Source organism: Fonsecaea erecta, assembly GCF_001651985.1.
Source record: "Fonsecaea erecta strain CBS 125763 chromosome Unknown Scaff4, whole genome shotgun sequence".
NCBI classification, from domain to species: domain Eukaryota; kingdom Fungi; phylum Ascomycota; class Eurotiomycetes; order Chaetothyriales; family Herpotrichiellaceae; genus Fonsecaea; species Fonsecaea erecta.
In genome coordinates, this window is record NW_017387247.1 from 1,597,273 (window position 1) to 1,625,068 (window position 27,796).

At 54.2% G+C, this 27,796-nt stretch overlaps 13 protein-coding genes across 13 annotated transcripts; 5 read left to right on the top strand and 8 right to left on the bottom strand.

Annotated features, from left to right (window-relative positions):
- Positions 1-72: 72 nt before the first annotated feature.
- Positions 73-1,896, top strand: AYL99_05338 (hypothetical protein; the record flags this gene model as incomplete). Its single annotated transcript, XM_018836850.1, has 1 exon — positions 73-1,896. The coding sequence occupies one exon, from the start codon at positions 73-75 to the stop codon at positions 1,894-1,896; it is 1,824 nt and encodes a 607-aa protein (XP_018693703.1).
- Positions 1,897-2,282: 386 nt separating this feature from the next.
- AYL99_05339 (hypothetical protein) lies at positions 2,283-3,476 on the top strand (the record flags this gene model as incomplete). Its single annotated transcript, XM_018836851.1, has 1 exon — positions 2,283-3,476. One exon carries the CDS (start codon positions 2,283-2,285, stop codon positions 3,474-3,476), a length of 1,194 nt encoding a protein of 397 aa, XP_018693704.1.
- A 914-nt stretch (positions 3,477-4,390) lies between these two features.
- AYL99_05340 (hypothetical protein) lies at positions 4,391-5,224 on the bottom strand (the record flags this gene model as incomplete). The annotated part of the gene is made up of 1 exon (XM_018836852.1): positions 4,391-5,224. The coding sequence occupies one exon, from the start codon at positions 5,222-5,224 to the stop codon at positions 4,391-4,393; it is 834 nt and encodes a 277-aa protein (XP_018693705.1).
- Positions 5,225-6,469: 1,245 nt separating this feature from the next.
- AYL99_05341 (hypothetical protein) lies at positions 6,470-8,225 on the bottom strand (the record flags this gene model as incomplete). The annotated part of the gene is made up of 3 exons (XM_018836853.1): positions 6,470-6,620; positions 6,694-6,780; positions 6,844-8,225. The coding sequence occupies 3 exons, from the start codon at positions 8,223-8,225 to the stop codon at positions 6,470-6,472; spliced, it is 1,620 nt and encodes a 539-aa protein (XP_018693706.1).
- Positions 8,226-8,459: 234 nt separating this feature from the next.
- Positions 8,460-10,106, bottom strand: AYL99_05342 (hypothetical protein; the record flags this gene model as incomplete). Its single annotated transcript, XM_018836854.1, has 1 exon — positions 8,460-10,106. The coding sequence occupies one exon, from the start codon at positions 10,104-10,106 to the stop codon at positions 8,460-8,462; it is 1,647 nt and encodes a 548-aa protein (XP_018693707.1).
- Positions 10,107-10,946: 840 nt separating this feature from the next.
- AYL99_05343 (hypothetical protein) lies at positions 10,947-12,543 on the bottom strand (the record flags this gene model as incomplete). The annotated part of the gene is made up of 2 exons (XM_018836855.1): positions 10,947-12,406; positions 12,459-12,543. The coding sequence occupies 2 exons, from the start codon at positions 12,541-12,543 to the stop codon at positions 10,947-10,949; spliced, it is 1,545 nt and encodes a 514-aa protein (XP_018693708.1).
- A 225-nt stretch (positions 12,544-12,768) lies between these two features.
- AYL99_05344 (hypothetical protein) lies at positions 12,769-14,544 on the top strand (the record flags this gene model as incomplete). The annotated part of the gene is made up of 1 exon (XM_018836856.1): positions 12,769-14,544. One exon carries the CDS (start codon positions 12,769-12,771, stop codon positions 14,542-14,544), a length of 1,776 nt encoding a protein of 591 aa, XP_018693709.1.
- Positions 14,545-14,565: 21 nt separating this feature from the next.
- AYL99_05345 (hypothetical protein) lies at positions 14,566-15,890 on the bottom strand (the record flags this gene model as incomplete). The annotated part of the gene is made up of 2 exons (XM_018836857.1): positions 14,566-14,738; positions 14,801-15,890. 2 exons carry the CDS (start codon positions 15,888-15,890, stop codon positions 14,566-14,568), a joined length of 1,263 nt encoding a protein of 420 aa, XP_018693710.1.
- Positions 15,891-16,558: 668 nt separating this feature from the next.
- On the top strand, positions 16,559-17,900 carry AYL99_05346 (hypothetical protein; the record flags this gene model as incomplete). Its single annotated transcript, XM_018836858.1, has 2 exons — positions 16,559-16,664; positions 16,714-17,900. 2 exons carry the CDS (start codon positions 16,559-16,561, stop codon positions 17,898-17,900), a joined length of 1,293 nt encoding a protein of 430 aa, XP_018693711.1.
- A 219-nt stretch (positions 17,901-18,119) lies between these two features.
- On the bottom strand, positions 18,120-19,219 carry AYL99_05347 (hypothetical protein; the record flags this gene model as incomplete). The annotated part of the gene is made up of 3 exons (XM_018836859.1): positions 18,120-18,199; positions 18,274-18,423; positions 18,490-19,219. The coding sequence occupies 3 exons, from the start codon at positions 19,217-19,219 to the stop codon at positions 18,120-18,122; spliced, it is 960 nt and encodes a 319-aa protein (XP_018693712.1).
- Positions 19,220-19,915: 696 nt separating this feature from the next.
- AYL99_05348 (hypothetical protein) lies at positions 19,916-21,223 on the bottom strand (the record flags this gene model as incomplete). Its single annotated transcript, XM_018836860.1, has 1 exon — positions 19,916-21,223. One exon carries the CDS (start codon positions 21,221-21,223, stop codon positions 19,916-19,918), a length of 1,308 nt encoding a protein of 435 aa, XP_018693713.1.
- A 756-nt stretch (positions 21,224-21,979) lies between these two features.
- AYL99_05349 (hypothetical protein) lies at positions 21,980-22,573 on the bottom strand (the record flags this gene model as incomplete). The annotated part of the gene is made up of 2 exons (XM_018836861.1): positions 21,980-22,356; positions 22,447-22,573. The coding sequence occupies 2 exons, from the start codon at positions 22,571-22,573 to the stop codon at positions 21,980-21,982; spliced, it is 504 nt and encodes a 167-aa protein (XP_018693714.1).
- A 634-nt stretch (positions 22,574-23,207) lies between these two features.
- On the top strand, positions 23,208-26,163 carry AYL99_05350 (hypothetical protein; the record flags this gene model as incomplete). Its single annotated transcript, XM_018836862.1, has 2 exons — positions 23,208-23,224; positions 23,277-26,163. The coding sequence occupies 2 exons, from the start codon at positions 23,208-23,210 to the stop codon at positions 26,161-26,163; spliced, it is 2,904 nt and encodes a 967-aa protein (XP_018693715.1).
- Positions 26,164-27,796: the final 1,633 nt, after the last annotated feature.

A 27,796-nucleotide genomic window follows, 5' to 3' on the forward strand; every position in this document is an offset into this window, starting at 1 on the left:
CGTGCGATCCCACAAAGCCATAACCAACCCCCAGGTCGTCAGGACATCACCATGCAGCTCTCTCCCTTGACAATGACTGGGCTCGATGAGCCCGGTTACACGACCCTGGCAGCGGCCGGTTATATCCAAATCACCTTGATCTGGGTCGTCTACGCCATCGCCGTGGTCCTTCTCCTCTCCATCGCCAGCCTCTTCGTCTACCTCTACCAGACACATCGCGAACGGTCCATGTTCGTCACCACGGTCTGCATTTTTACCATCACATGTCTCCTGGCAACCGTCCTCCTGCTCCCGGTCGACGTTGCGCTGGTCTCCAGTACCACAAGCTCAAAGTTGGGCCAACGGAAGGATTGGGCCACCCAAGAGAAGGTCGACAATATCACCTTTACCCTGCGCATCGTCTACTATCTCCTCTACTCGCTCGATGCGCTTCTGTGCCTGCTCGTCATTCCTTTCACCTATTTCTGGTACGAAGAATATGATGAAGTCGCCCAAGAGGAGGGCACGCAAACATTCGGCTCCCGATTCTGGGCTGCTTTCAAATACACTCTCGCCTTCGTCTTCCTCTGCGTTGCGCTGTTCCTCGTGGGCTTCTTCGTCCCGGTCGCTCGCCACAGAGAGGGAGCTCATTTCGACCTCGATTTTTTCAAGAAATTGCTGGCCGAAAACCACGGCGAACGCGCCTTGACGTTTGCGCTCGGCCTCTTGATCACGATCGGCACCGTCATCTACTGCTTCTACACGGCCGCCGGGCTCGCGCTTCTGCCTCTCACCCTAATCAAGTCGGCGCCCAGTGTCTCGGCGCCGGCGTTGAGCGAATCCACCGCCTCTCAATTGGAAAGCAATCTCGAGAGGCAGCGACAGCTGGAGGGCCGCGCACAGGGCAATCCCGATGGCCTGTCCTCCAAAGATCAGAGAGAACTGGACGCGCTTGTTCGTGAGGAGCGTACTCTTCGCCGTCACCAGCGGCTCGCCGAGGAATCCTCAGGTAAAGATCAAAATATTTTCTGGAAGATTTGGATCAAGCTGGGCGCCATTTTGCGGCCCATCAAGCTCATCCTAGGGCTTCTATTGGTGGTGATTGTACTGTTGATTTTTGCCAGCATGCTCATCACGGGGATTGACAAGGCTAAGAACTCGATCTGCAAACAGCACTGCGGTTATCTGCTCGCACACATCAGCATCTTCCAACCGGTCAACTGGGTCCTGGTCCTGTCGGCCAAAGTGTTCCCCATCGACTATGTCATCTTCATGCTGATCGTGATGCTGTTCTTCAGCGCGAGCATCCTCGGCATTGCGACCATTGGCATCCGGGTCTTGTGGATCACCATCTTTCGAATCCGAAAAGCTCATACGTCGCCACAGGCATTGTTGGTGGCCACGGTCATGCTCACGCTCATGACACTGGCCATCAACTACTCAATCGCAATGATGGTGGCTCCGCAATACGCCACCTTTGGCCCTCAGACGTTCTGCGACCACCCGCCCAAGCACCCTGGGGAACAGCCTGACTGTACCGATCATCCGCAGCACATTGTGTCGTGTACCGAGTCCACCGACAATCCTGCTGCGAGGAATGTCTGCACTCCCTCTGTGGTGTCCACGTTCCTCAACCGAGTGACAGTCAACTTCCCCTTCTTTGGGGTGATCGATTTCTGGGCCCAGTTTGTCTTTCTCGGAATATTCCTGCTTGGCTTCATTGTTCTCCTGTTCCGCACGCCGAAGTTGTCCGACCCAGATTCGGAGGAAGACGAGCTTGAAGAAGAAGAGGAAGGTCTCTTAGCAAGCACGGGCAGACGGTTTGATGCGACCTGGCAAGACATCACCGGCAGGGTCAGTCACGGCGGCAGGAGAGATCGGCAGGGGCGGGGGACGAGGGACAGCACTAGTCATTGATTCAGCAGTACCGTTGGTTGAAGGGAACCAGTTTTATTCGATAGCATGGAATAATTGGTGAAGCACATGAAATGTTATTGGCATTGGGTTATGATGGCATCTGTATGGTCCGGTCGACACGGCGATGGGACGATTGGAATCAGGCTTTATGCAGTCAATGATGGACGCGCACTATGTTGATACACCCAATCCAATCTTGTAATTTGTTTTGCTGGAAGAGTATTTTTCTGTCCCTGTTACTGTAACTGTAGTCAAAAATGTGCCCATTCTATCGTGAATGCAGAAAGACGCAGTGAAGTCGAGGCTACGACCCATTCCCCGCCACTTTGTCCTTTTTGACCAAGTCAGGATCATGATTTCCTTTCGGACGGCCACTTCACAACCTCATGCAGAATCTCGACCTGACCGCTTCGAAATGGGCGAGTCCCGATGTCCGTCGCGAGAGGGCATCGCAGACGCAGGCCTGGACTCGAAGAACGCCCTCACCTCGTAAGGTGCCGTGGCAGCAGCAGCCACAACAGCCACAACAAGAACAACAACAGCAACAACTACCTTTGCCGACGGCCACACCATTGTCGGAACCCGCCAGCTCGGCGCAGCAGCGACGCTATCTCACCCGCCAGGCCGAGCTGCAGCGGTTTCGCCGCCTGTTCCGGCGCCTGGCGTGGAAAGCCAACAGTTTGACGCACTGGTCGCACCGCGCGCTCAGTCTGGCCCAGGAGCACCAGAGCCAACGGCAGCAGCAGCAGCAGCAGCAGCAGCACACGAACGGCAGTCTTGGAGACGAAGAATGGGTTGCGTCAGGGCCTCAGGCGACGCTAGGCCCGTACGACCTGATCATTGACCCCGTAGACGCGGAGCGGCAGTTCAAGATCGACTTTTACGAGTTCTACACCCTGCTGGAGCGGGGGCTTGTCTGTCTCCTGGGCGTGTGGGGGATTGTGATTACTGCTTCCGCGACAGCAGGAGTTCGAACGGCGGACAATGATGGTAATGATGATGATGACAAGACGGGTATGGCATCCAAGCCACACGTCGCCCACGGCAGAACCCCCCCTCTCTCGAAGCCCATCATCGGCGACTCGCTGTCCTTCCAGGGCGCGGCGCACCGCTTCCACGCCAACGTGCTGGCGGCGCTCGACCACGCGGCGAACCCGCTGCACGGGGTGCTGGGCACGGGTCCCGCGCGCGCGTACATCGGCGTGGCCAAGGAGTTCCGCAACAAGTGGAAGGACGTCGAGTCGCGGCCGGCGGACTCGTTCCGGGGCGCCGCGCGGGTCGAGGAGGAATGGGACCCAGCCAAGGTCCGGCGGTACGAGGAGGTGCTGCGCGACTTGAAGCTCGAGGCGCTGCTGGGCACCGTGCTCCGCGCGCTCGAGGAGGCCGGGCGCATGGCGGAGCGGGAGATTGCGCGGTTGGAAGCGTCTTTGGGGGCAGGAGGGCGAGGAGCTGAAGCCGGAGCCGGAGACCGGGGCGAGAGGATGGCGCCTCACCGTCGCGACGTCGATTGGGACATGCAGGACGCGCCGTTCGAGGTGTTGGACAGGCCGAACGACGCGGACTACGAGATGGAATTTTGACCCCCCCGAGTTTGGTCTTCGGGGGAACGGGTCAATCAATACCTACCTTTCCTGGGTATACAGAGTATGGAGTGGGACATGTGTGTGTGTGTGGCAAGACTGTTGCTTTTCTATCATCTCCCCGCTGAAGAATCACACTATATTTAGAGAGACGGAGAGATCAAGGAAGTCAAGAAGAAGATCCAGAAGACAAGACCCTTGCCAAAATGCTCAAAGCTCGTATTCACGTCCCGAACTCGTACGGATATAGATAGAGGGAGAGAAAGAGAGAGAGAGAGATACACACACACACACACACACACACACACACACACACACACACACGAGAGCTCACTTCCCCCATCCTCTTTTCCCCCTTCTGGCTTTTACTTTCGATCTCGGTACCAAAGACGACGACGACGACGACAATAGGCTTGTACGGCTTGTTTGTTAGAAGGGGGTTAGTTGATTGATTCATTGACGGAGGTTGCTGTAATAGTAACGTTATAATATGATATGCGACCAAGGCAAAGGAAGAAGAGGGAGCCGGAAGGGCTCATGTGGTGGGGTGTTATTGAAACAGCCGACTGAGAATATATATACATATCCATATATACGTATATCGTGTCCCCTCTCAATGGCCGAGCCATCACTAACTCGAGGAGAGTTGTGCAATTCGGAAGCCTTGTAGGGAAAAGATACCTTCCTTCCCACACATTCCTTCTTGCCTTGGGCAATGGCTATCAATTCTTCGAGTACGGACCCTAATGATTCTTGGAGGAAGGTAGGATGGACTGGACTGGTCTGGCCTGGTTTGTTCTGGTCTGGTATATAAGTATGTTATATATGTATTGGAATTTCTGCTATGGACCGCTTCGCCGTGCATGCGTACATCGATCGATTGGTATATTAAAATAGATAATAGTAAGAACACATCAATCTGTCGTGGAAGAATGCCTGTCGGGGATCCAGTTGTACTTCCACGTATCGTACAGCGCACATTTGGCGTAGTTGGTGGGCGCCCGCACGCCGATGCTCTCGTCGACCTCGGCACCGTTGAGGGTCTGGTGGCTGCAGTGCAGGACGTGGTCGTAGGACAGGAGTTCCTGGCTGATGGGCCGGTTGTTGCGCAGGGCGCGCACCGTCTTGTCCCACGAGAAGATGCAGTGGGCCTGGTGGTAGCTAGACGACATCCAGGCGGCGCCGTGCTCGCCCTTGCGCATCTCCTCGTCCGTCAGCACCACCTTGCCCTCGGCGTCGGCGTACCACGTCCAGTTGCCCTGTGCGAGGTAGCGCTCCGTTAGCACGGCGTCGTAGCACGGCTCCGGCACCCAGTCTTGCATCATCACGTCGTACACGCAGCCCTTGGCGCGCGCCTCTTCGGGACTGTATCCGCAGTCGAGAATCTCGCCGTCCAAACCGTCGGCGTCTTCCACTTTGTCCTCCACCGAGTCGACGGGGCGCGTGGGGAGGGGGAGGTCGACGCGTGAGGTGCTGCTGGAGCTGGCGATGGCGCTCGAGGCACTGATAATCGCGGGCGCTGCTGTGCCGGTGGCAGCAGGGCTGCTCGACTGCTGGGGCAAGGGACGAAGCACGAGTGCGAGTGTCGCACCGATACCGGCACTAGCCAAGAGACAGAAGACGCCGAGCAGAATCTTCCACCAGGTTACCGATGTGGGTGGTGTGGGCAGCTGAGGCTCGTCCTTCTCGTCCTTGATATCGGATTCGTCATGGTTTTTGACGAGATCGTAACGGTGACTGGGCCCCATGGCTTTCTGACTTGGTTGATGAAAGTTGACTTTGACAAAACGAACTAGGTCGTGGTGGACGAAGAAGAGTTCGGGAAGCGAGTTGATGAGGGCGATAAGACCGAGTGTCGATCCAACGACGACGACGCAGGAACCCGACTCAGGACATGGAATAACCAGAACACAGCAGTCGTCGGGTAACGAGCGAACCCAACGGCCTTCAAATCAACGACAGTACCCGCGTGGCCTCGCTCTGGTGGGTGTTGTTGTTGTTGTTGTTATTGCTGTTGTTGTGACTTTGCGATCGAATGGGCGGCACACCGGGGTAACGAGAGGATGGGATGGATGACACCAGCTGCAGGGGAATCCCACCCTACAAATAATGTTTCCTTAGTCCTGCCTCAGTCACAGGCTCACAGCTGACGCCACTCACCAGCGACAGACTGGTGAGGCTTGGTCAAGGCTTGAGGCCTTTGGGCTGGCCAGACACTGCCAGATTCTGTCTGCTAGACGGGACAGCGCCAACCTAGATTTGCCACAAACACCTCCGTTAGGTCCTTGGCTCATGATCAGTATTGGACGAGCGACATGGTGGCTCTCAACGGCCAGCCGAGATTGGGCTCGCCTACTAAGACAAACCTTGCTCGATACCTATCGATCAGTTAGGTGCGTGTGGAGGAGGAGGAACAGGAAGAGAGGCACGGGTCCACCACACTCAGCTTACCTTTTCTCGATCGTATGTTCATCGTCCAAAAATATAAAATGTGTGGTGTGGTGCGGTGAGGCATATCGATGAGATTACGCTGTTACTCAGGCCCTCCCAGACAATCCAATTGTTTTACTGTTCATCCACAATGCGGGTGGGACGCCGGCTACGCGCAGCGCGGTGTGGGCAGGGAGCACTGACGCCGGCCACCAAGTCACCAAGTCACCACATCAAGCCGCCCAGTGACGCCATCGACTAGCGTCCCAGATCGGGCGACTTGCTCCTGAACCAAAAGGAAGAAAGAAGCCAAAAGAAATCACCCGAACCGTTCTGGCAGTGGTCCAATGCTTCATTTTAGCAATGTCTGCCCCTGAGGGTTCGCGAGAATACCCTCCCTTTACTGGTCCAAAACTCTGCACTCTGTTAATGGGCACAGTACGAGGTACGGTGGATAACAAAAGGCCTAAGAGTCGTTTTCTCCGAAGTGGTACCGAGTACCTCGTACAGTACGAGGTACTCGCGAGACGACAGACGGTCCTCGGTATATGATATGCTGGGATCTACATCCACAAACACAGTTTCCCACTCGACGTACCCCCAGCAATCCAGGCCTTGGAAGAGTGGAAGACGGCTACCGCCGGGACAGCGGTGATACCTTCGCCGCCAAGTTGCGCAAGTTGATCCCCATTGGCGGCGTAGACGTCGACAAATCTGCCCGGAATATAAGAAACGAGGTTCCATCGGAGAGGAAAGCGACAGAGGTCAACAACGAGGGCGTCCTTACCGGTTCATGTTCCCCACCACCAGCTTCTGGATGTCGTCTTCGGGATATGTCTGCCAACGTGGTTTGAGGATGGTCGTCCATCGACCCCTGTGGAGGAGACGCATGCTGTCAGTATAACGTGTGCAAGAACACAACCGTCCCAAAACTCACGTCTGGTTGTTATGCCGCACCACGACCTCCGGCTTCATGGCTTCTTCCTCCAGCTGAAAGCCGGCTGCCCAGGAGCTCATGCCCTCCAGCGCCTGTGCCCCCTTCTTCGCATGCTTCCCCACGCCAAACGAATGGATCTTAATCGTGTCGTCGTAGCTCGTGGTCGCCACTTGCCCGGCGGTATTGAACGCCGCATGACTGACACTTAGTCTCGACTCGTGCTCGCCCACCAGCGTGGGCAGCTTCTTGGTCACTTTGCGCAGATCCCACAGCCGCATGTACCGATCGAGGGACGCCGTGGCCACGTAGTGCGGAAGCAGGGGATGTAGGCTGAACCCGCCGATCTTCTTCTCCGACAGCTGAAACAGCTCGCACGCAGAAGGCGGCTGGCGCGTGTCGTGCCGGCCAAACGCGCCGTTCAGAGTGGTAAAATACAACGTGTGCGGGTCCGTTGCGGACATGTCGACGCCGGAGATGGGCTCGTCCTCTTCTCGATCCGAGGGGCCGTACACCTCCACCGCCACCGATTTGGAGAGGTCGGTCGCCCGGATCGAGGAGTCATACGAGGATGTGTAGAGAGTCTGGGGTTTTGATGGGTGGCTGTGCATCGCGGTGATGGTGCGAGTATGGGGTTTGATATGCGTGATTTGCGGATCGGACTGTGCCTCCTCCTGTGCTTCTTCATCGTCGTCCCCTGCTTCTTCCTCTTTGACGTTCGTGCCTCCTTGCTGCGAGGCGTCCACGATTCCCAGTGTCCCGAGCTTGTCGCCGGCAAAGACGATGGGCTTTGACGTCGTCGGGTGAAACGCCATAGTGTATATCCTCTCCGGCGTGATCTTGATGCGGTTCGGCTCCCATTGATCCCACAGTGCCAACGCGCTCATCTTCTCCCGCAGCGCCTTGAGGTCCTTGTCCGTCGTCGCCCGCACATCCTGTTCGTCAAAGGTGCGCTCGTACGGTTTGGCGACGCCCTTGAGGATCACGTCCGTGCCAATCAGACCCGTCCCATCGGTCGCGAAGTTGAGGTCGCCCGTGACACGTTGTCTCTTCTGCCTCTCGACCTCCCTTTGTTGTTCGTATTGCACCTCTGCTTTCTGCCGCGCAACTTCGCTGTCCGCTTGGATACCCGCCAATCGGGAGGATGTGCGACGAGGGACGACTTCCACAGCCTCCTTCTTCACTCGTTTGGCCGGTGGGCCCTTGGGCTTGGAGGTTCGCTTCTGGCCATGTTGCGTGCCGGCCGACGGCGCATTGGAATAGAGGCCCGCTTGCTGCGCTTCTTGCGTCAGCTTTTTAAGGAGGGCGTCTCGCTCAGCAATGTTCGCGAGTCGTTGCTTTTCGAAGTCGGATGGCTCGCTAGGCTGCTGTCGTCCTCGAGCCATTGTGAAAGTAGCCTGCACGAGAAAAAGGGGTGCGATGTCGCGAACAATACCAGGTTGGTTGAGATTCAAGGTGGACACTATTTTGTCTCGCGAGGGACATAATATTAATAATACGCGACAAAACGTCCAGACGTGGCAGCGCGATTTGTGGGGAAGAGCGCGTAAATCACCGACGTAGTATCCAGTATCTATTCAGCACACACTTTCATTCAACTATGGAATGCTCTCGTCGTACTACTGCAGAGAGATCATCTCTGTCCATATGATATCTTCTACTTCGTCCCAGAACCCCTCTTGAATTTTCAATAAGTCTTCCGCCTGGGGGATCACGCTCTGGATCTTCCCCCTGATCGACTCATGCGACAGGATTCCGTGCCTCCAGCAAAGCTGTGCAACTTGATCTGCAAACCAGGTCCGGTGCTTGACGTCGTTTTGTGACCCACGCCAACCGAGATAAAGCGACCACAAGAGTATGGCGAGCTGGCTGTCGCCCAAAAACTCATCGCCTAGGAGCTGACCCTCAGGTGTTGCTGGTTCCACGTGTTTTGGTAGTCGCTGCAGAGGAGTCATGATCGCGGATACATAAGCCCTCAACCGACCGCTCAGCCTGAGGTAGAGGATCGGTGCAGCAAGATCCCGGAGAGTCAGATAGGAGAAAATCAGCGTAGCGATGCCCACCACCTTTCCCACCAGCTTCTCTTGACTGAGTGCATCCCCTTGCCTGTGATCGGCGGTGCTGGTCGGACTCTGCGGCTCATCTAGTATGGAATACTCGAGTTTCCAGAGGAGGTTGCTAAAGGTTCGACACATTTGTTGTTGGCGATCCTCGAGGAGGTTTGTCTTTACAGACGACAAAATGCGGAGCTGTCGCAGCACGTCTCCTATTTCTTGAGGGAGATCCTGCAAGACAATGCTTGACGATGCCATTGGCTCCTCTTTTTCGCTGTCATTATCGGGAATCAGGCCTTCAGCTGACGCTTCCTCCACCACGGCGGGCATCTGGGTGCGAAGTTTTGTCCCATGCATCGCGGATTGCAGCAAATCCGCCCATCCGACCACCCTTTGAATGTGCCTGTTCGAGTTTAACGTCTCCATGCCACCACGCATGGAAATCAAATGGCCCAGACCCCGTGAATGGGTTGTTTGGGTGTCCGACGGCCAGTCAAAGTGGTTGTCGGAGCTGGAGAGAAGCGCGACCGCCCCAATCGTCTCGTCACTCAGAGATTCCTGCAGATTGCTCAGTCTCCGTGCAACGATCTGCATGGCTTCGCCCCGGTGTTTGAAGTAGACCTTGGTCAGGTCCATCGAGAAGCAATCCCTTCGGTGGATTGCTACCAAACTCAATGTTGCGTGGATGATGGCTGGGTCCATTAGTGCTACAGAAATCCACCTCGCCTCGGGATTGCAAGCAAACGAGTTGGCCCAGAAAGAAGTCTGATAGTATTGGAGAAGACTTTGGGTCTGCGGTCCGGCGAGATCAACATCGAGCGTGCTGAAGGGATCTAGCGAGTCTAGATCATGCAGCCGTGAGGTCCGTGAACGTTCCTCGTGCGATTCGGCAGGCGCTGGGACGATCAATCGCTGGCCTTTGGGCTTTCCCTCTGACCTGCGATCACGAGTGGCTACCATTCTTCGCTTCCTGGGCTTCACCGTCGAAGAAGGTCTGGCGGATCGAAATCGTGAGATGTGCGAAGTCATACGCTCGCCGACGTTGGCAGGGGTAAACTTCGACGTGGGATCGCTCTTCTGTCTCAGGTAATCTCGCATCACGAAGGCACGCACCGAGCTGCGCTCTTTCTTGTCTGTGGTCGGATGGGCCTTCTGGCCGCTGACGGCGACAAATCGAAGCTCACGAACGGTAGAATGGGTAATCTGCGCCATGGCTAAAGACAGCCAAATAAGACGTTGAGAAGTACAAATACTTGCAGTAAGTGAATCACATTAGAAGCGGCGCCAGCGCGTCAGTAGATGGTAGTATAAGGGGAAGAGTAGATCTGGAGTGATGGCGTTGCCCACGAGGCGAAGAGGACGGCATTTGCATTCTATACCAACGAGCGGGGTGAAAACGGTCCATTTTGCTCCTCAGGCTGAGTCTGTCAAAGGCCTCAAGGGCGAAACATCTCACGGTGGTAACGGCCGCACGAAGGATGGATGCTTGCAACCATCCACTCTGAGATTGGGTAATGCGGTGTTTTTAGTGTTGGAAGACCCTGTGGCTTACCTGATGCATAGAAGCAGCCGATTACTCAACTAATGCAGCCACATTGGTGACACCTCAAATCAACTGCGATGCCATCACGGGCTGGAACTTAGCATAGCTGCCTCCTCTCGAACTACTACCACATCTGTAACACTTATTAGTCAGTTTTTAGGTGATAAAGGGTCTGAATCGCACCCTCAAGACGCCATCCTCGCTACCATCGTCCACCATTGCTGCAACCTATCACGAGTGTCGTTTGACGGACTCGAAATGGCTAGTCTCCACCCCAGTCTCGAACTCCAGTCCGTGGGAAAAAGAGCACCACGAGCAGCAATGAGTCCGCTGTGGTTGGTGAGAGGTTTCTAAGAGGCTCGTCTCGACGTCCAGTGCTTCTTCCGTAAAGGTGGAAGTCAACGGTTGCTTCGAACCCGACCTAGTCCTTCCGAGTCACTGGTCTGTCTCTAGATCAGGCCGAATCATGTGCCCTTTTTGTGATGGTCGTCGTCGTCGTCGTGCAGTGATCATGCTTCCTTCTGACTTTCGAGGTTGCTGACATGAGCCAGGAGGAACTTGCAACAAGTTAAAGCATATTTACAAGCTTTGGTGAAGTTCTCGTCCTGATGAAAACCGACTCCTAGCTTGATTGACACGTCCCCTATTTTATCACCCTGTATCCCATATGGCAACACCCTTTTCGACTGTGTGTTCTTTAGTGTTGCATTCCGTACGGATGGTTTGGGATTGATGTCGACGCTGGAAGTCTTCTCGACGTGTTTCCCGAGTTGCCCTAAGCAGTCGAGGAATGCTACCATGCCAGCATCAAACCGTCGATGGTTCAGAAGGCGGCCGATTGCCATGTCGCCGCTGCTGAAGAGGTCGAGGGGGGTGACCTTCGGTTCAGGGTTCGCAGCAGCTGAACGCAAACCTCCGTCGCGGCCTGTTGGTTGTTGTCTCTGCACGTCGGGAGGTTGTTGAGGGTATTCGAGCTTTTCTATGCGAGACGTGCTCCCCTGAGGTCGCAGACGATAACCCTGAAATGTGAACTTGAGTCTTTCTGCAACAGTGGCAAGGAGCAGCAAGGTTTGGCCCCATGCAGCATTGATCTCAGACCAGTCAACATTTTGGCCAGGCAAACGGCCTAGACGCAGGCCATTTATCGTGCCAAAATAGCCATCGTGGCCAATGCAGAAAGTGTCGTTGTAGACATTGGTGCGCTGCAGACGCTCAAGCTGTCGGAGATCATGGATCTGTTTCTCTCTTAGGAATGAGAAATATGTGGTCGTATGGTAGAGATCGTCATCGACTATGTTTCGCGAATTCCAGTACGCTTCTTGCTCTAATTCCTCGTGTTGCAACAATTCCTCTAAAGCCGCAATCTCAACATCCACTTTTCTGATTTCGGCTTCGGTCGATTCCAGTTGCTCGTAGATTGTACCTCCAACTCGTTTCCCATCTGAAGGTCCCCGAATCTCGGAGGAGAGACTTTGGGTTGACTTGAGAAAACCAGCATAGGCGTCTCTCTCCCTGTTAGCACTACCCAGGCGTGTAGCATATTGCGACAGCATCATGGAAGTGCATTCCTGACACAAGGGATGATCGATGTCTGAATGGGAGGAGAGGATGGCAAACAGATCTTCAATCTGATTCTTCGTGGCAGACATCCGCAGGTCTTTCACGGGATCACCGTCGGCACCATTTTTTCTCGCGTTAGGACTCTGTAATTTTTGAGTTTGATGTTCCTTGTCGGTCAAAGCAACTTGTGACTGTGTGATTTCAATGAACGACATATCAGGGTGGCCGTTTGGGTGGTCAGCCCGGCGAGGGAGAACTGCCTCATCCGTTGGCGCAGCAATAGATCTCTTATAGACGGGAGAGTTCGCTTGGAGGGAGACGCGGTCATATAATTCTTTTCTCTCGTGCGGGTAGTTCATGCGAGAGATGGAAGAGGTCACATTGTTCAATTGCGACTTGCCCGTGGATGCTGCGAGACAGTCAGTATCAGGCAGAAGCGCAGCGGCAGGGGATCGACAGACCAACAAGCAGGTCAAAGGACGCTGGATTGATGTTCTCGAGCGAGCTATCAAAGCGAACAGGCTGTCGGCATTTCTGGCAATACATCTCTGCTGTTATGTTTTATGGTGATAGTGTAGATGGTGTTGAAGTGAGAACCTCCTCAAATGGCGGATGACGTTGCGGGTGGTGGACACGAAACGCGCGACGCGCCTGCGGAACATCAGGCTCATTAATTAGTCTCGCCAGCCCAATGCCCCTCCTCTCCCATCATTGTCCACTTCTCACACCTACTCAGACCGTCTCGTTCAATCACTACCACATAGCTTCGCAATGGAGGAACCGTTCCGTAAGAGGCCGCGCCTCTTCATGTTCGCCAACCATTCCTCTGATCCCCGTCTCGACGAGGATCTGGGCACCCGACGGCTACGTAATGATTTGCTGCTGAAATCACGGTTCGAATCAATCTTTGAGAAGTACTCTCACGATTTCTCCGGCGTCGGTGACGAGATAGACATGGATACAATGTCTATCGTCGTGAACAACGGCCATGTGCAATCAATGGAGAACGAGACGGATCCAGGAGGTGAATACACAGCAAAAGCGAAATCGTTGTTAAGAGCAATGACTGGGGCTCAAGACGGCGCAAATGAGTACTTCAATAAGGGCGCAGACGAGGCCATCACGAGTATTGAGGAAATCGCTGAGAGTGCTGCACTGGCAGGCGATGACCCGGGATTGGACCCGGTGAACAGTGACGACGAACTATTTGTACCCGTCCGTGCTCGCGCATCTTACATTGCGCGTCCTGATTCAAGAGAGAGCCAAACCACTGTCCGCTCTGGTCTGGGCGACTCTGACGATGAGTCACTTTTCGGAGACCAACAAAAGCCGGAAAGATCAACAAGTCCCGACTCGTTGTTCCAAGTTCAACTTCAAGACTCACCTGGTCCCAAGACCACTGATTTGCTGACCGAGTTCGAGACTCTCGATAAGGAGGTGGACGACAGAAGTCTTCTTGAGAAATTTGGACCTAGGCATGGTCCGGAGGTGTTGGCAATTATACGAAGAACTAGAAATTATGCTGCTCAAGCGCATATCGAGCCAGCGTGGCGCCTCCCCACAGATCTCGTTCCTGCAGAGCCACGCAGATCTGCTTCGAATTCCGGGACGCCACCAGTCCCTGTACCTACTCGAACAGATCGACGAACGACCTCTCCGGCCCCTACCGGATCTCTCTGGAAGCCGGCCAGAGTCCGGTCAAAGAAAGCTGTGCGTCAACCTGCTGTGAGTCGCTATTCTCGGGCTGAGTCCGCGGATCCACTTCAGGACGGTTTTTCTGACCGACAGGACGAGGGAGGGGGGAGCAACGACAGCGGAGAGGATTTCAAAAGAAAGTCCCGCAAGCAAGATAAAGAGGACGAGCAAATCCTAAGGCTGAGGGAAGGGTCTTGTTTCTATTGCTCTCGCCAGTGGTCCTCCAGGGCAGGTGTCCTCAAGCACTGGGCAAAACTGGCAAGGGACTATGACAAGGGCGAAATAGATGACGACGACGTGCATAACCTGGAGTATATCCACGGCTACGTGTCATGCAGCAGCAGGGGGCCGCGTGCGCCAAGATTAATCATTGCCGACTTTAAGACCTTGGTTGAATTGCATGAGGGTGCAGGACTGTCTTTCGATGAAATCGCGGAGTGCGGAGCCCTTCGAACTCGTAAAAGTGGAATCGCGCTCAACGACATCTATGATCGATATCGAACACCGTCTGGTTTTCGCAATGACAATTCAAGAGAATGGTCGCAGACGGAACTTTGTATGTTGGCGGAGCTCTGTCAGAAACCGAGGCGAGACATTGGAGCATTTGCGTCACATTTTAAACATCGCCACCAGAGCGAGATTGGAAATAAACTGGCTGAAATGTGGTTGGAAAGTTTGTGGAGCTCGGTTCGAAGAAGGTCTCCCACGTCAACACAGCAGGCTCATAATCCGCCACAACAGTCTGATCTGAACCGGACGGAGCATACTGGACAGGAAGAGACACCGTTGGATCCGCCTACGTTTCTCAAAATGGAGCCTGATTCCGACGACGAGTTGTTTGGTCGAAGATAAAAGAGTTGGTGAGAAGGTGCTTCAGTTCAGCTTTCTGCCTTCGAGGATATCCTCGACGGTCGTGCGTGCCTCCCCTCCAATCTCACCGATCCGTGCCCAGAATTTGGAGAGGTGGCGCATACCAGAGTCACACAGAATCGTGACGACCGTATGGCCGGGCCCTAATTTAAGTGCCGTTTGTAAAGCAGCAACACCTTCGTGTTGGCAATCAATCAGTTGAGCGGGCACACATGGAGCGGGACAGGGAATAGCTTACAATTCACTGCACTGCTGCTTCCCACAAAGATGCCATCCCTCTCGACCAACAGCCTCGCCATATTCATCGCCTGCTGATCGTTCACTTTGACGGCATCGTCAATCAACTCCCTCCCCTGCTCGAAATTGAGCGTTGAACGAGTCAACCCGATTCCTTCCACGATTGTATCGACTTGATCTCTTCTCCTTGTCCCCTCCTTTTCCAGGGCATGGAACATGACGCCATGTTTGATTTTGTTATACAGTCCCGAACCGTGAGGGTCTGCCAGGACGACTTGAACGTCTGGCAGCTTTTCTTTAAGATAGGTCGCCACGCCTGAAATCGTTCCTCCTGTGCCGGCGCCTGCGGTAAATGCATCGATATTGCCCTGGCATTGAGCATATATCTCTGGCCCCGTACCTTCGTAATGTGCTCGCCAATTCGCCTCTGTTTCAAATTGGTTCGCAAAATATCCTCTGCCTTTCTTCTCTGGGGTTTCCGTGTGTTCTCGGGCGAGATTGCGGGCACGGTTAACGAAATGCTCTTGGTCCACTATTGGCGCAGGTGGAACTCTTTCGACCACCGCACCGAGCTTCAACAAAAGGTTGGATTTCTCATGAGATTGGTCATTCGGCATACAAATATGGGCAAGATAGCCTTTTGCACGGCACAAAGTTGCCAGAGATATCCCTGTTGACCCGACTGTTCCCTCGTAGATGGTGTCTCCGCTGTGAGGCGTCAGGAGGCCCTGGCTTTCCGCTCGAGTAAGGATTGACAACGCTACCCGATCCTTGGGTGAGCCACCAGCACCGTTGAGGTGTTCACATTTGGCGAGGATTGTGCAACCAGTGAGCTCGGAAAGCGAGGGAATGACAATCAGAGGCGTGGAACCTATGGTCGACTCTATGCCCATGCCAATGGGTGGAGGAGATATCTGATTCACTCCTTTGGAATTTATGGTTCCGTCCACGTTGGACTGGGAGTACGAAAGCCGCCGGGTTCTGAAAGGCGAGTTATGGCTCTGGTAGAATTGACGGAGCTGATCAAATATGACGGCGATGGCAAGGCCGGAAGCGATGCCGATAGCAAAGGTACGGTCTATCCATGGCATAATAGTGCTCTGCTTGTCTGAAATGTTGGAGACCTTGAACGTTGCGTCAATACAGGGTGGGTTTTCTGGCCGCCAGCTGAGAACGTGATGATTCTGCTCAAGAACTATCACCAAGGAAAGTACCGGAAACCTCTTATCGTGCTATCAATGACCACATCTCGAGGTCCAAAGTGTCCAAATGTCGACTGTCATGGCTGTATCAAACAGCAAGAGATGCGTCAAGGGGAAGTATCAGTCCCCCGTACTCAACTTCGCCGGATCAATGGTCCACTGTAGTAAATCGACTTTACCCGAAACAGATCTTTAGCAACTATTACTCCGCATTTTACTTTCGTTTCCATTGACTGGGCTTTGGCTGTGTTACTGTTCTGCTCCAGGCTCGGTCAGGGGTGCTTGGCGATCTATCTACTTGTTCAGCACCATCTGCACCCGGTGCCTCTGGTGTTGAGCCTCTGATGGACTCGCCGGCCGTGACTCGTCTATTCCAACAGCTGTTCATGAGGCCGTCGCGGCATTGCCTTCGACTGCGATGTACTCGCACACGACGGAATCTTCCTTGTCCAGCCCCCTCGATCCAACAGCATCGGACATTTGCACTTCGACGCAAGCAAGATGATGCGGGAGGAGGCAGTTCGTGGCAGCAGAGGATCGATGCCTTCCCGAAAGATATGTCAAGACAGCTCAAGGAATACCCTCAAGTCACGGCGCATGACCTGCGGCATAGGACTCAACGGCCGCGTCGAGTTAAAATGCTGACTAGAGAATTCATTGACGGTGAGTCCTCAAGCTGGATCTCGAGGAGCCTTCCACTAACAGGACGCAGACAGCCTGTATAACCCCAACTACGGCTACTTTACCAAGCATGCGACGATCTTCAATGCCGGAAAGCCCTTCGATTTTGCCTCGATCAAGGACGGCGCGGAGTTCAATCGTCTGGTGGACCTGAGCTATATTGAATTTGAAAATGCCCTGGACGAGATCGAGCCGGACGAGACGCGACAACTGTGGCACACTCCCACCGAACTCTTCCGGCCATACTATGGCGAAGCGATTGCGCGGTATCTGGTCACCAACTACAAGATGACCCTGTTCCCATACCACGATTTGATCATCTACGAGATGGGCGCAGGGAACGGGACCCTGATGCGGAACATACTCGACTATATCTACGAATACGAGCCGGAAGTCTACAGCCGAACGCAGTTCAAGATCATCGAGATATCCTCCGCGTTGGCCGAGTTGCAGCTGACCAGCCTGCGACGGTCACCTTACGCCGCCGAACACTTGGACCACGTCCAGATCGTCCATCGGTCAATCTTCGACTGGAAGGAGTACATCCACTCGCCGTGCTTCTTCCTGGCGCTCGAGGTCATCGACAACTTTGCGCACGACTGCCTGCGTTACGACCCCGAGACGGAGCAGCCGCTTCAGGGCAGCGTCCTCATCGACGAGGACGGGGAGTTCTTCGAGTTCTACGACCGCAATCTCGACCCGCTGGCGCTGCGGTACCTTCGCGTGAGGGAAATCGCCGCCCGCTCGCCCTTCGTCACGCCCGTCACCCAGTATCCCCGACTCCTGCGCCAACTCCGGCACGCCCTCCCCTTGTCGCCCAACCTGAGCAAGCCGGAGTACATCCCGACGCGCCTGCTCGAGTTCTTCGACATCCTCAACCAGTACTTCCCGGCTCACCGCCTCGTGCTGTCCGACTTCAACTACCTCCCCGACGCCGTGCCGGGCCTCAACGCCCCCGTCGTCCAGACGCGCTACCAGCGGCGGAACGTGCAGGTGTCCACGCCCTTTGTGCACCAGGGCTATTTCGACATCTTCTTCCCGACCGACTTCACCATGATGGAGGACATCTATCGCGCGATCACGGGCAAATTGACGAGGGTGTCAAGTCATAGGCAGTTTCTGGAGAGCTGGGCGCTGGTGGAGCAGACGGAGGTCCGGAATGGGGAGAATCCCATGTTGGCGTGGTACTCCAATGCGAGCGTGATGACTACTGTATAGCAAGCTTGATACACAAGATATCAAGAGAAGTCGAAGCCCCTGAGCAAGTCAGGATTACGGATGTGTAAATGGCGTATAGGCCCTTTGGGACGGCAATAAGATCTAGAGTCGTTCTAGGTGTAGGGGAACGCCCATCGTAAAGCCCATTTTTCTGATCACATTCATCCGGTTTCGTCTTCATCTCGTACCCCAAAGTCGTGCGTGGGCTTGGGAGAGTTTTTAGCCTTGCACTCTGAACGTCCGCCCACTTGCTGTCTTCCTCTCGCGTTCTTCCGTCTCCGGTCTCGCACGATTGAGCACTACGAAGGACGTTTGTCAGTTTTCCAAATTTCGTTCAAATTGGACATGGACATTTAGATTCGAAGCTTCTTACCCTGCAGGAAATCTGCCGTCCGACGTCTCATTCTCGAGTGGATGTACGCCTTGGAGGCTTTGATGTGGTAGTGGAAGTAGTCGCGGAAGGTCTGGATGTGGGAGATGACCTCGTCCCGTCGCTGACGGGTGAGGTGTCGGGGGAACAACACTGTCGGTACATTAGCCTTGGGGAAGATTTATATCACCCAGAGAGCGCAGGACAAAGTTGGCATACCGAATGTAATGAAGCCCATTTCACCCTTCTCGCCCGTCTTCCCAACTCCTCTCAGCCCCTGCAGCTCCAACGGCGGATCGCTCCGGAATAGGACCTGCGGCGCATTCTGGATGGCTCTCCGTCGGGCATCCACAAACTCCTGCAAGAAGACCTTCGCAAAGATCCTATCCACGGCATCCGTGAACATGGTGGAGAAGATGACCGTGACCCGATCGTGGCTGGCCTTGATGTAGATGGCTTCTTCCTCGCGGTAGTGGATGGCCATGACGTCCCCTCCTTCCTTGACACCCTGCGGGGCGGACTCAGAGGTGTATTTGCTCGCCTCTTCCGCCAACTGCGCGAACTCGTCGAACGCCTTTTCAAATGGCGCCGCCATGACGTTCCTCTTGAGCAGACTGATCCGCCTCACCAGCTCTTCCTTCTCTTCCGCCGAGGGCGGCAAGTTCTCCAGGTCGACCAAGATACTGAAGTCATAACCGGCCTCTGTGTTGGTGATATAGTTCCCATACTCCCGCTGCAGGACCTGCTCGGCGCCATATTGCAACAGCTCGCGGTAGCATTTGATGGACAGGGAAATGAGAATCTGGGTTTTGCTCGTCGGGGTGGAGATGTGGAACGCGACGCCGTCGAAGTCGGAGACCACCTGGTCAATAGACGTGGGAGGGGCGCCAGAGAAGCGTTCAGTCAGAAGGGATTGAATGAGGACATTCTGGTAGTCGAGGAGGAGCATTGCAAGCCGTAGGTCGGGCTGCTTAGGCCGGCAGCAACGAGAAGGTGAGGAAAGTCTGGGAGTCGTGCTCGAATTGTCTCGGGACACTGACGACTGGATGAGGATGTGCTTGTAGTTAGTGCGCTCGTGCCTGTTGCGAAGCTGCAATGCGTCGAAAGAAGGGAGTGCGGGGAGGTGCCGATGTCAGCGGCGGAATTGCTTGGCGGGTTGAATATGTACAATATGTACTCGTAAAGTCAGCACCATACGACTACAATCCTCTTTCTATCACTGTCCCAAACTGCTCCGTACTACCGACAAGGGATCTTGAAAGCTGCAGAAATGATACATGCTCTGAACCTACACCGGGAGGGTGGTAGGTTGATAAAATCCGATGGCTTATCACCCTCCTTTAGAAAACAGCTGAAAACCAATACTTCCTAACGCCTCTTTCTTATTTATGGTGACAACTCGAGCATGGTGATGAGTTTCATTTCCAATCCCAATTCATACAGTCCGTGCTTGTCTGCCTGAGAGAATTTCCTGATGAAGAAGTGGCAATAAAATGTATTTGGTATGGTCATCTAAGATTTTATACAAGGTCTAATTCATCGAACCTCTTCCAACGCCGCTGTTCTATTTCGTGTGAGTGCCACACTACATTGTATGATTCTAGGATCCAGGAGGCGGGAAGGACCAACGACCCAAAATGTCGACTCAGGCCACGCTCGAGCCGAAGACTTCAGAATGGATCCGCTCGGGAGGGACGCCCAGGTCCTCGAGGGCTTTTTGGTGGAGGCGCATAAACGGGATCGGTCCGCACAGATAGTAGCTCGCGCCTGGCAGGAGGACTTTATCCTTGATGTTCTCGAGCACGAGGCGCCCGACAAAGTCGTAATCGACGCCCTCACGCTCCGCGGCTTCGGTCTCTCCGTAGAAGACGACCTTTGACACCTGGGGGTTGTCCTTGATGATGCGCGCCAGGTAGTCCCTCATGGCGTGGACCTTGCCGTTGCGGGCGGCGTGGATGAAGACCACCGGCCGCGTGGGCGCCTGCTCGACCAGCGTCCCCAGCATGGACAACATGGGCGTGATCCCAACGCCGCCGCTGATCAGCACGACGGGTTCATCTGAGCCGGCCACGTCGAGGGTGAAATCGCCAAACGGGTTGCTGACGTCGAGCTCTGCGCCTTCCGGCAAGTTCTCGTGCAAGAGGTTAGACACTCGTCCCGGCGGCGCGGGGCTCGTGCCCGCGTCCTTCTTGACCGAAATTCGAAAATGTCTCCCATCATCTGTGTCAGAAAGGCTGTATTGACGAGGCTGGTACACTCCTAGCTCCGGTAGGAATACTCTCACCGAGATGTACTGGCCCGGCTTGAAGTGCGGCAGCGGACCTCCGTCCAATGGCTCTAAGTAGAACGAGATAATCTCATCGCTCTCGACGACTTTGCGCGCAACTTTGAATTTGCGCCATCCTGTCCAGCCGCCAGGACTGTGTTCGGCTGATTCGTACAGGCTGTGCTCGACGTCGATGAAGATATCGGCGAGCTGTTGGTAGGCTGCGGCCCAGGCGTCCAGAATGGGTTGGTTGATCGCATCCCCCAGTACTTCTTGGATAGAGGCAAGCAGGTTCTCCCCAACAATGGGATACTGGTCGGGAGTGACCCCAAGACTGACATGTTTGTGGGCGATTCGAGAAACCGCACTGGTCAAGGCCCCCAAGTTGTCGATGTTGGCAGCATATGCCCACACCGCGTGTGCAAGAGCCGCAGGCTGCGCCCCCGTACTTTGGTGTGCTGAGTTGAATATGTTGCGCAGTTCAGGGTGGTTGTTCAACATGCGCTTATAAAAGTGCGAAGTGATGGCAACACCGTGTTCGGCCAGCACGGGCGCAGTAGACTTGACGATCTTCTGGTGCTCGGGGCTAAGCTGGGGGCGCTGCGATGGAGACGAAGATGGCTGCACTGGTGTGATGTCTGGCTCGTCACCGTGTAGTGCTTCAGGGACTTGAGTGGAGGTAAGCATCTTGGTTTAGCTGTTGGTTTAAGGGTGAAGGATAGATGCTGGTTTGTGCGTAAGTTGGGAGCAGAGATCAGCACAGATACAAGTCTTATATACCCGTCGACGCTTCTTCAACTCAAGAACTCTTTGGGACGAAAACAATTCAGTACGTAAACAGGACAGGCTACCTGTCAGGCCACGTCCCACATGTAGGGGATACAGTGGGAGATCGGTAGTAGTAAGATGGACACAACTCCGCGGGCATGTCGATGAAGCTATGTTCAGAGAGCAGATTCAGTGTCGAGGCAAGCATATTGATTCGAGGGTGACGGTCCTTCTTTCACCTTCCGATCATCGCGTTGCTGCCCAGTGTCTCTAAGAGATAAGATAAAGGAAGAGTTTAAAGAGCTGTCGCGTCGTGACTTGAGGCAGCACGAGGTACTCCGTAGATCTGCTGCGAAAGTGGACGAGGGGAAAATCTTTTTAAGGTCGCCGCGGAGATGCTCCTCCAAGCGGCTTTTAATATCGCCATTTCCACGACTAATATTATTCTTGTCCTCATGCCACAGAACCCTCCCCAATGGCCTGATTCCGTCAACGGTCTCATGTAAGGAGGCTTTGATTATCCCATTTCGGTAGCAGAAAAAATCAATTGAGCCTCATATTTGCCGTGTCCCTGGCTCCCTATCCGTTCCGTACCGAGTGCTCAATATCCGGTATGCGTTACTTCCGTGTATATAGCGGCCCACTTCGATATGCATCAAACCTTCTCTCTATAGGCTAGATGTTATCACTGACTTGATATGTGATGCTGTTTCTAGACTGTGCTTCGAAGACGTGCACAGTCGTAAACAAGTCCTCGCCGTTCCCTCTGGTGTTCTTGGGGTGGAGACAGCTCCTGACATCTCGGTACACCTGATTGAATGCTTCGGCATATTTCAGCTGGATACTCGACGTCCACTGGCTGCGTCGACACGTCTCGACTCCCCACACAGCCTCGCAGAAGAAGATGGTGGAATCGAATCCAAACATGCTCGCATCGCTGCTGTTTCGTGCCTCCCACTCCGTCGCGATCTGGCACAACAGCTCAAAGTCCCAGCGGAGGCGGACACACAGTTTCTGGAGGTGAGTCCCGTCATTGTCAAACTGGACGAACGCTGGAAACAAGAGTTAGCAATCAAAATCCGTACCACCAGGTCGCTCCGCATATCTGCTCTTTAAGCATGGAACTTTTTCTTGCGTCGCACCGTGAAGTAGCCCGGGAATACAACAGTCATGCTCGATAACCCGAACACATGTGAGGTTCCTCTGGCGTAGTCGTTCCACGGTTGTAGAGATCATATTCGCAAGGGACTGTTGTCGCAAATCAGCCATTTGGCAACCAAGGGCGGCGTTCCTGGCATTGCAGTTGGTCATCAAAGCGAGACTCGAGCGATTTATATTAGATGCCCTCTCCGTGTAGTCAAGTGATTGCGTGGTGTCCTTCTACGATGGATTCTAGGCCCTCGGGGGTCTAGAACAACGTTTTGACATGAGTGACCCAACACTATGCAGCACAGCCTCCTCAGGGAATTCAGCCTCCGAGAGCCCCCCAGTGGTCAGCACATATCCTGCCAATGAGGTGTCAGAATGGATAACCATTAAGGGTCTCCGGATTCATTTGATTTGGAGGCAGGACCGACGGCGCAGGTGGGAATCCACATGACAAATGCCGCCAGCCAGGGTCGTCATGCTCCAGGGAGGGGAAATTGAAGATTCAACTGTGACAAGCCCACGGCAGATTGGACAGGATTAACTTGACGGCCGTGAAGGGGCCAGAGGCGCAAATAGCTGGCTGTCGAGATAGCTTTTCCGGACTCATGCGTAATTGCCTGCGCCGCTTATACGGCGAGACGGCCATCTTCATGTCTTGGCGTTTTTGCACCGGTTGCGACAAAATTTCTCCGCATTTCAAGAGAAAAAAAAAGTTGTCGGCCTCACTTGACTTTGCGCCGCCAAACTCCCCGCAATGGTCAAGTCATATCTGTGAGTGAAAACAAGATCCTACAGGCCACCAGAGTGATACTCATGTCTTTAGCAAATTCGAGCACAGCAAGACCTTTGGCCAGATCTGTACTGCCTCCGCGAACGTCGTCTGGGACCCAACCTCCGAGCATGAGGACACTGCGAGTCGAGGTGGCGCAGGTCGTGCCTATGTCGGCGCCAATGAGGAAGTCTTGGTATGGGATCTGAAGAAGTCGGAAAATATTGGGGTATGGAACGTCGAGGACAATAATGCCATTGTGACCGTCATCTGCCGAAGTGAGGTGGACCCTGATGTGTTTGCCGTGGGCTACGACGATGGCAAGATTCGGATATGGGACTCAAGAACAGCAACAGTGATAATCACCTTCAATGGCCACAGGAGGGCGATTACCCAACTGGCATTTGATCATTCCGGAGTCCGTCTAGCCAGCGGATCAAAGGACACTGATATTATCCTCTGGGACTTGGTCGCCGAGGTGGGATTATATCGTCTGCGCGGTCATAAGGACCAAATCACTTCGCTGAACTTCCTCACCGTTGGCGACACTCCAGATGGGCTCGATGGTGACTCTGTGTCTCATGATTCCCTGCTATCTACCAGCAAGGATGCCCTGATTAAGGTGTGGGATTTGGCTACCCAGCACTGTATCGAGACGCATGTGACACAAACGAATGGGGAATGCTGGGCCCTGGGACTTACCAGGGATGGCAGCGGCTGTATTACCGCCGGAAACGACGGGGAGTTGAAAGTGTGGTCAATCAATCAAGTCGTCTTGAAGCAAAAAAACGGCATTGACATGCTGGAAGGAAACAATATCCTGCGACAGCAAGGAACACTGTACCGGCACAGCCGCGATCGGCCCTTGGGCATCACATTCCACCCAAAACGCGACTTGATTGCCGTGCACGGCTCCGACAAAGCCATCGAGATACTACGGATTCGTTCAGAAACTGAAGTAAGAAAATCTCTCGCCCGAAAGCGGAAACGGAGGAAGAACAAGGAGGGTGCGGCGGACGCGGACTCGGGAGTCGACGTCGCTGATGACGTCGAAGACTCGACAGATATTTCCAGCGCCACAGCTGCCGACATATTCGTGCCCTACGTTCTTGTGCGTACGGGAGGCAAGGTCAGATCAATGGACTGGGCTGGCGGAAAATCTGGCAAGTCAATCCGGCTTCTGGTGGCCACTTCAAACAATCAACTTGAGCTTTTCGATGTGGCCGCATCAGACAAAAAGAAATCACCCGAAACTCCAGAGTACAACCGTGCACTCACAGTGGATATGCCGGGCCACCGTACAGATATTCGCTGTGTCGCCCTCAGCTCAGATGACAGAATGCTTGCCACGGCATCCCAGGGCAGCCTGAAGATTTGGAACACACGAACACAGACTTGTTTGCGAACCCTAGATTGCGGCCATGCTCTTTGCGTGGCATTCCTGCCAGGTGACAAGATCGTCGTCGTGGGGACACGAGAGGGTACGCTCGAAGTATTTGATATCGCTGCGTCTACGTTGCTGGATACCATCACCGCGCACGAGCGAGACATTTGGTCGCTTCAAGTCAGCCCGGACGGCAAATCTCTACTCACAGGATCTGCCGACAAATGTGCCAAATTCTGGCAGTTTAAAGTCATCCAAGAAGAAGTGTTGGGTACGACACGGAAAAATGCTAAACTCACCCTCGTCCATACCAGGACGCTCAAAGTCAGCGACGACATTCTCAGCATCTGTTTCTCCCCTGACGAGAAACTCCTCGCCGTCAGTACCCTCGACAATACTGTCAAGGTTTTCTTCACCGACACGCTCAAACTCTTCCTCACGCTCTACGGTCACAAACTGCCTGTGCTAGCGATGGACATCAGCTACGATAGCAAACTGATCGTCACCTCAAGTGCGGACAAGAACGTTCGCATCTGGGGCCTCGACTTTGGCGACTGTCACAAGGCTTTTTTTGCCCACCAGGACAGCATCCTCGCCGTGAAATTCGTCCCGAATAACGACGAAGGCAATGGCCATCACTTCTTCTCCGCTGGCAAGGACAAGATAATCAAATACTATGATGCGGATAAGTTTGAGCAGATCCAAAAGCTGGAGGGTCACCACGGGGAGATTTGGGCCATGGCAGTTGCACATTCTGGGGAGTTTGTTGTGACGGCGAGTCACGATAAAAGTATCCGTATATGGCAACAGACCGATGAGCAGATTTTCCTGGAGGAAGAAAGAGAGAAGGAACTCGAGGATCTCTATGAGAACACGCTTTTGACATCACTAGAAAATGACTCAAATGAGGTTGAGGGTGAGACGAACGCCGATGGTGTCGAAGCAGGCCCCGCCGGTAGGCAGACCGCCCAGACGTTGATGGCCGGAGAGAAGATAGCGGAGGCACTGGAGGTCGGCATGGAAGATCTTGAAACAATGCGAGTATACGACGAAACGAAAAGAACGAATCCCAAAGCTGCACCACCGCAGCGGAATCCGATCTTCGTTGCCAACAACAATATGTCCGCATCAACCTACGTCCTCAGCACCTTCCAAAAGATTCCCTCAGCATCTCTCCAGGATGCCCTTCTCGTCCTCTCGTTTTCTCAGATTCCCGCACTCTTTACATTCCTCGCCCTTTGGGCTGAAGAAGGCCGGGCTATTCCCCTGACATGTCGGATACTACTGTTCATGCTGAAGACGCACCAGAAACAGATTGTGAGTTCAAGAGCAATGAAGGGGATGTTGGAGGAGGTCAGGGCCCAACTGAGGTGGACGCTCATGAGACAGAAAGGGGAGCTGGGGTTTAATCTTGCGGGACTGAGAGTGCTGGGCCGCAGAGTGAGAGAAGTCGCAGGGGAATCGGAATACGTCGATGAAGCGACATGGCAGGAGGCCGACGGCGCAGCTGCTGGCATGACCAGAGGAAAGAAGAGAGAGTTTGTGAATATTGCATAGACACGAAACGGCCTGCGGGAGTTCTGAGATTGCTCACACTGGGCAGAACGAAGCAATGCCCTCCCTCGGGAGAGAAGGGAGGGAGCTCACGTCGGAACTACTGAATTACTACTGCTACTCGAGCAACGGCCCACGGGGTGGCTCTGGCTTGTTTCTACTCGGTCGAGAGATCACCACCATGCGTGGACTTGCGGACGTCCATCCCCATGCGTAAACTGGGGACTGTAGCTGAGTCCCTCGAGGAGCGTGCTCGCTGGTGCGGTGGCAACCGGAGGCATCGCTACTCCTGGAGACCAATATTGACAGGGGCGAGAGTCCGAGACCTCCTTGACGTGAAGCTCGATGGCGTGACGTTTTTGAGTTCTTCTCATCGGTGGAACCTTCGGGCTTCTCGTCGGCAAGTTGGCGACGGACGGGTCGCGACAACATCTGACGGGCAACGGCTGAAGCATGGGACGGTCGCCACGTCCTTCTGCCAAAAGTCCCGAGCCATTTGATGCGTCAATCCGCCAGCGGTGGCAAATTGACAACTGCTGCCGGAGTGGAGTCGTTGAGGGCTGAAGTTGGGATTCCAAAAATGCCGTCTTAGGTAGTCTGCATGAGGACACGATCTGGGAGAAATTCGAGGTTGGGATAGCCGAGGACGAGATCTAGAGCCCCGGTGCGGCCGTCGCCGACGTCCTCGCCACCACCCGTTCAGCTGAAATCACAGGATCCAAGGGGAGGAAGAGGAAGCGAGGAGTGGTCAAAGCCATTGCTGGAGTCTGAGGAAACGAAAGCATTTCCCGTTGCTCTGAGAGCATTAGGAAAAAGGAACAAACGAACTCCGTAAGACGCTTGCCCGTCCTTTCTGGGATCCCGCATGAGGTTGGCGCCTTTCTTGTCCGAGACCCAGCACCGCGGGTATGTTGCAGAGAGAAACTCCCATTCGGACCAAGAGAGTGTAAGTTGCGAGTGACAGGAGTAATAGGAGAAGGGAATAAAGGGGACGATATTCTTCATAAACATGGAGCAATATAGTCGGAAATGGAAAAAGATATTCATTGCCAGAAGTCAAGAAATACGGAAATGAATTGAAGGGTCATCAACGAAGAAGCATCTTCCCCTCGTGCGTGTGGCGGGTGGTTTCACGGGGCATCAGAGTTTCCATTTCTCGGTCGACCAGTCCGTGAAGCTTCGAAGCTTCCCCTCCTTCTCTCAATAACTCACACACCACTTTGGCCCTGGATGCTGCAGCAGCTGAACTCAGATTCCTTTTGCTATCGAGTCCGTCCTTGTGCCATCCCCTGCCACCCTTCTTGCGCTTCCCCGTCGCTTGAGACTCGTATTCGTCTCCATTCGTCTCCTTCCCCCATGACAGTCCGGCTACCGCATCCGAAGTTTTCACCTCCTCCCGGCCCCAGTCAGACTTTTGCAGCAGACAGACTACGTGTGCCCCTCGCCAAAGACTGCCGCTATACTCGGTACTATTACCTTTTGAACGTGGGACTTGACGAACTCCTCTGTTGACCGACTAGGATCCAGGGTGCAGGATGGGTTTCCACCGATTCAGAGCCTCTTCTCACCTCCGTCGCGCCATTGTCCATCGAATCTGAATTGACGTAGTGATCAAGACGAGCTGAATTGACGAGGC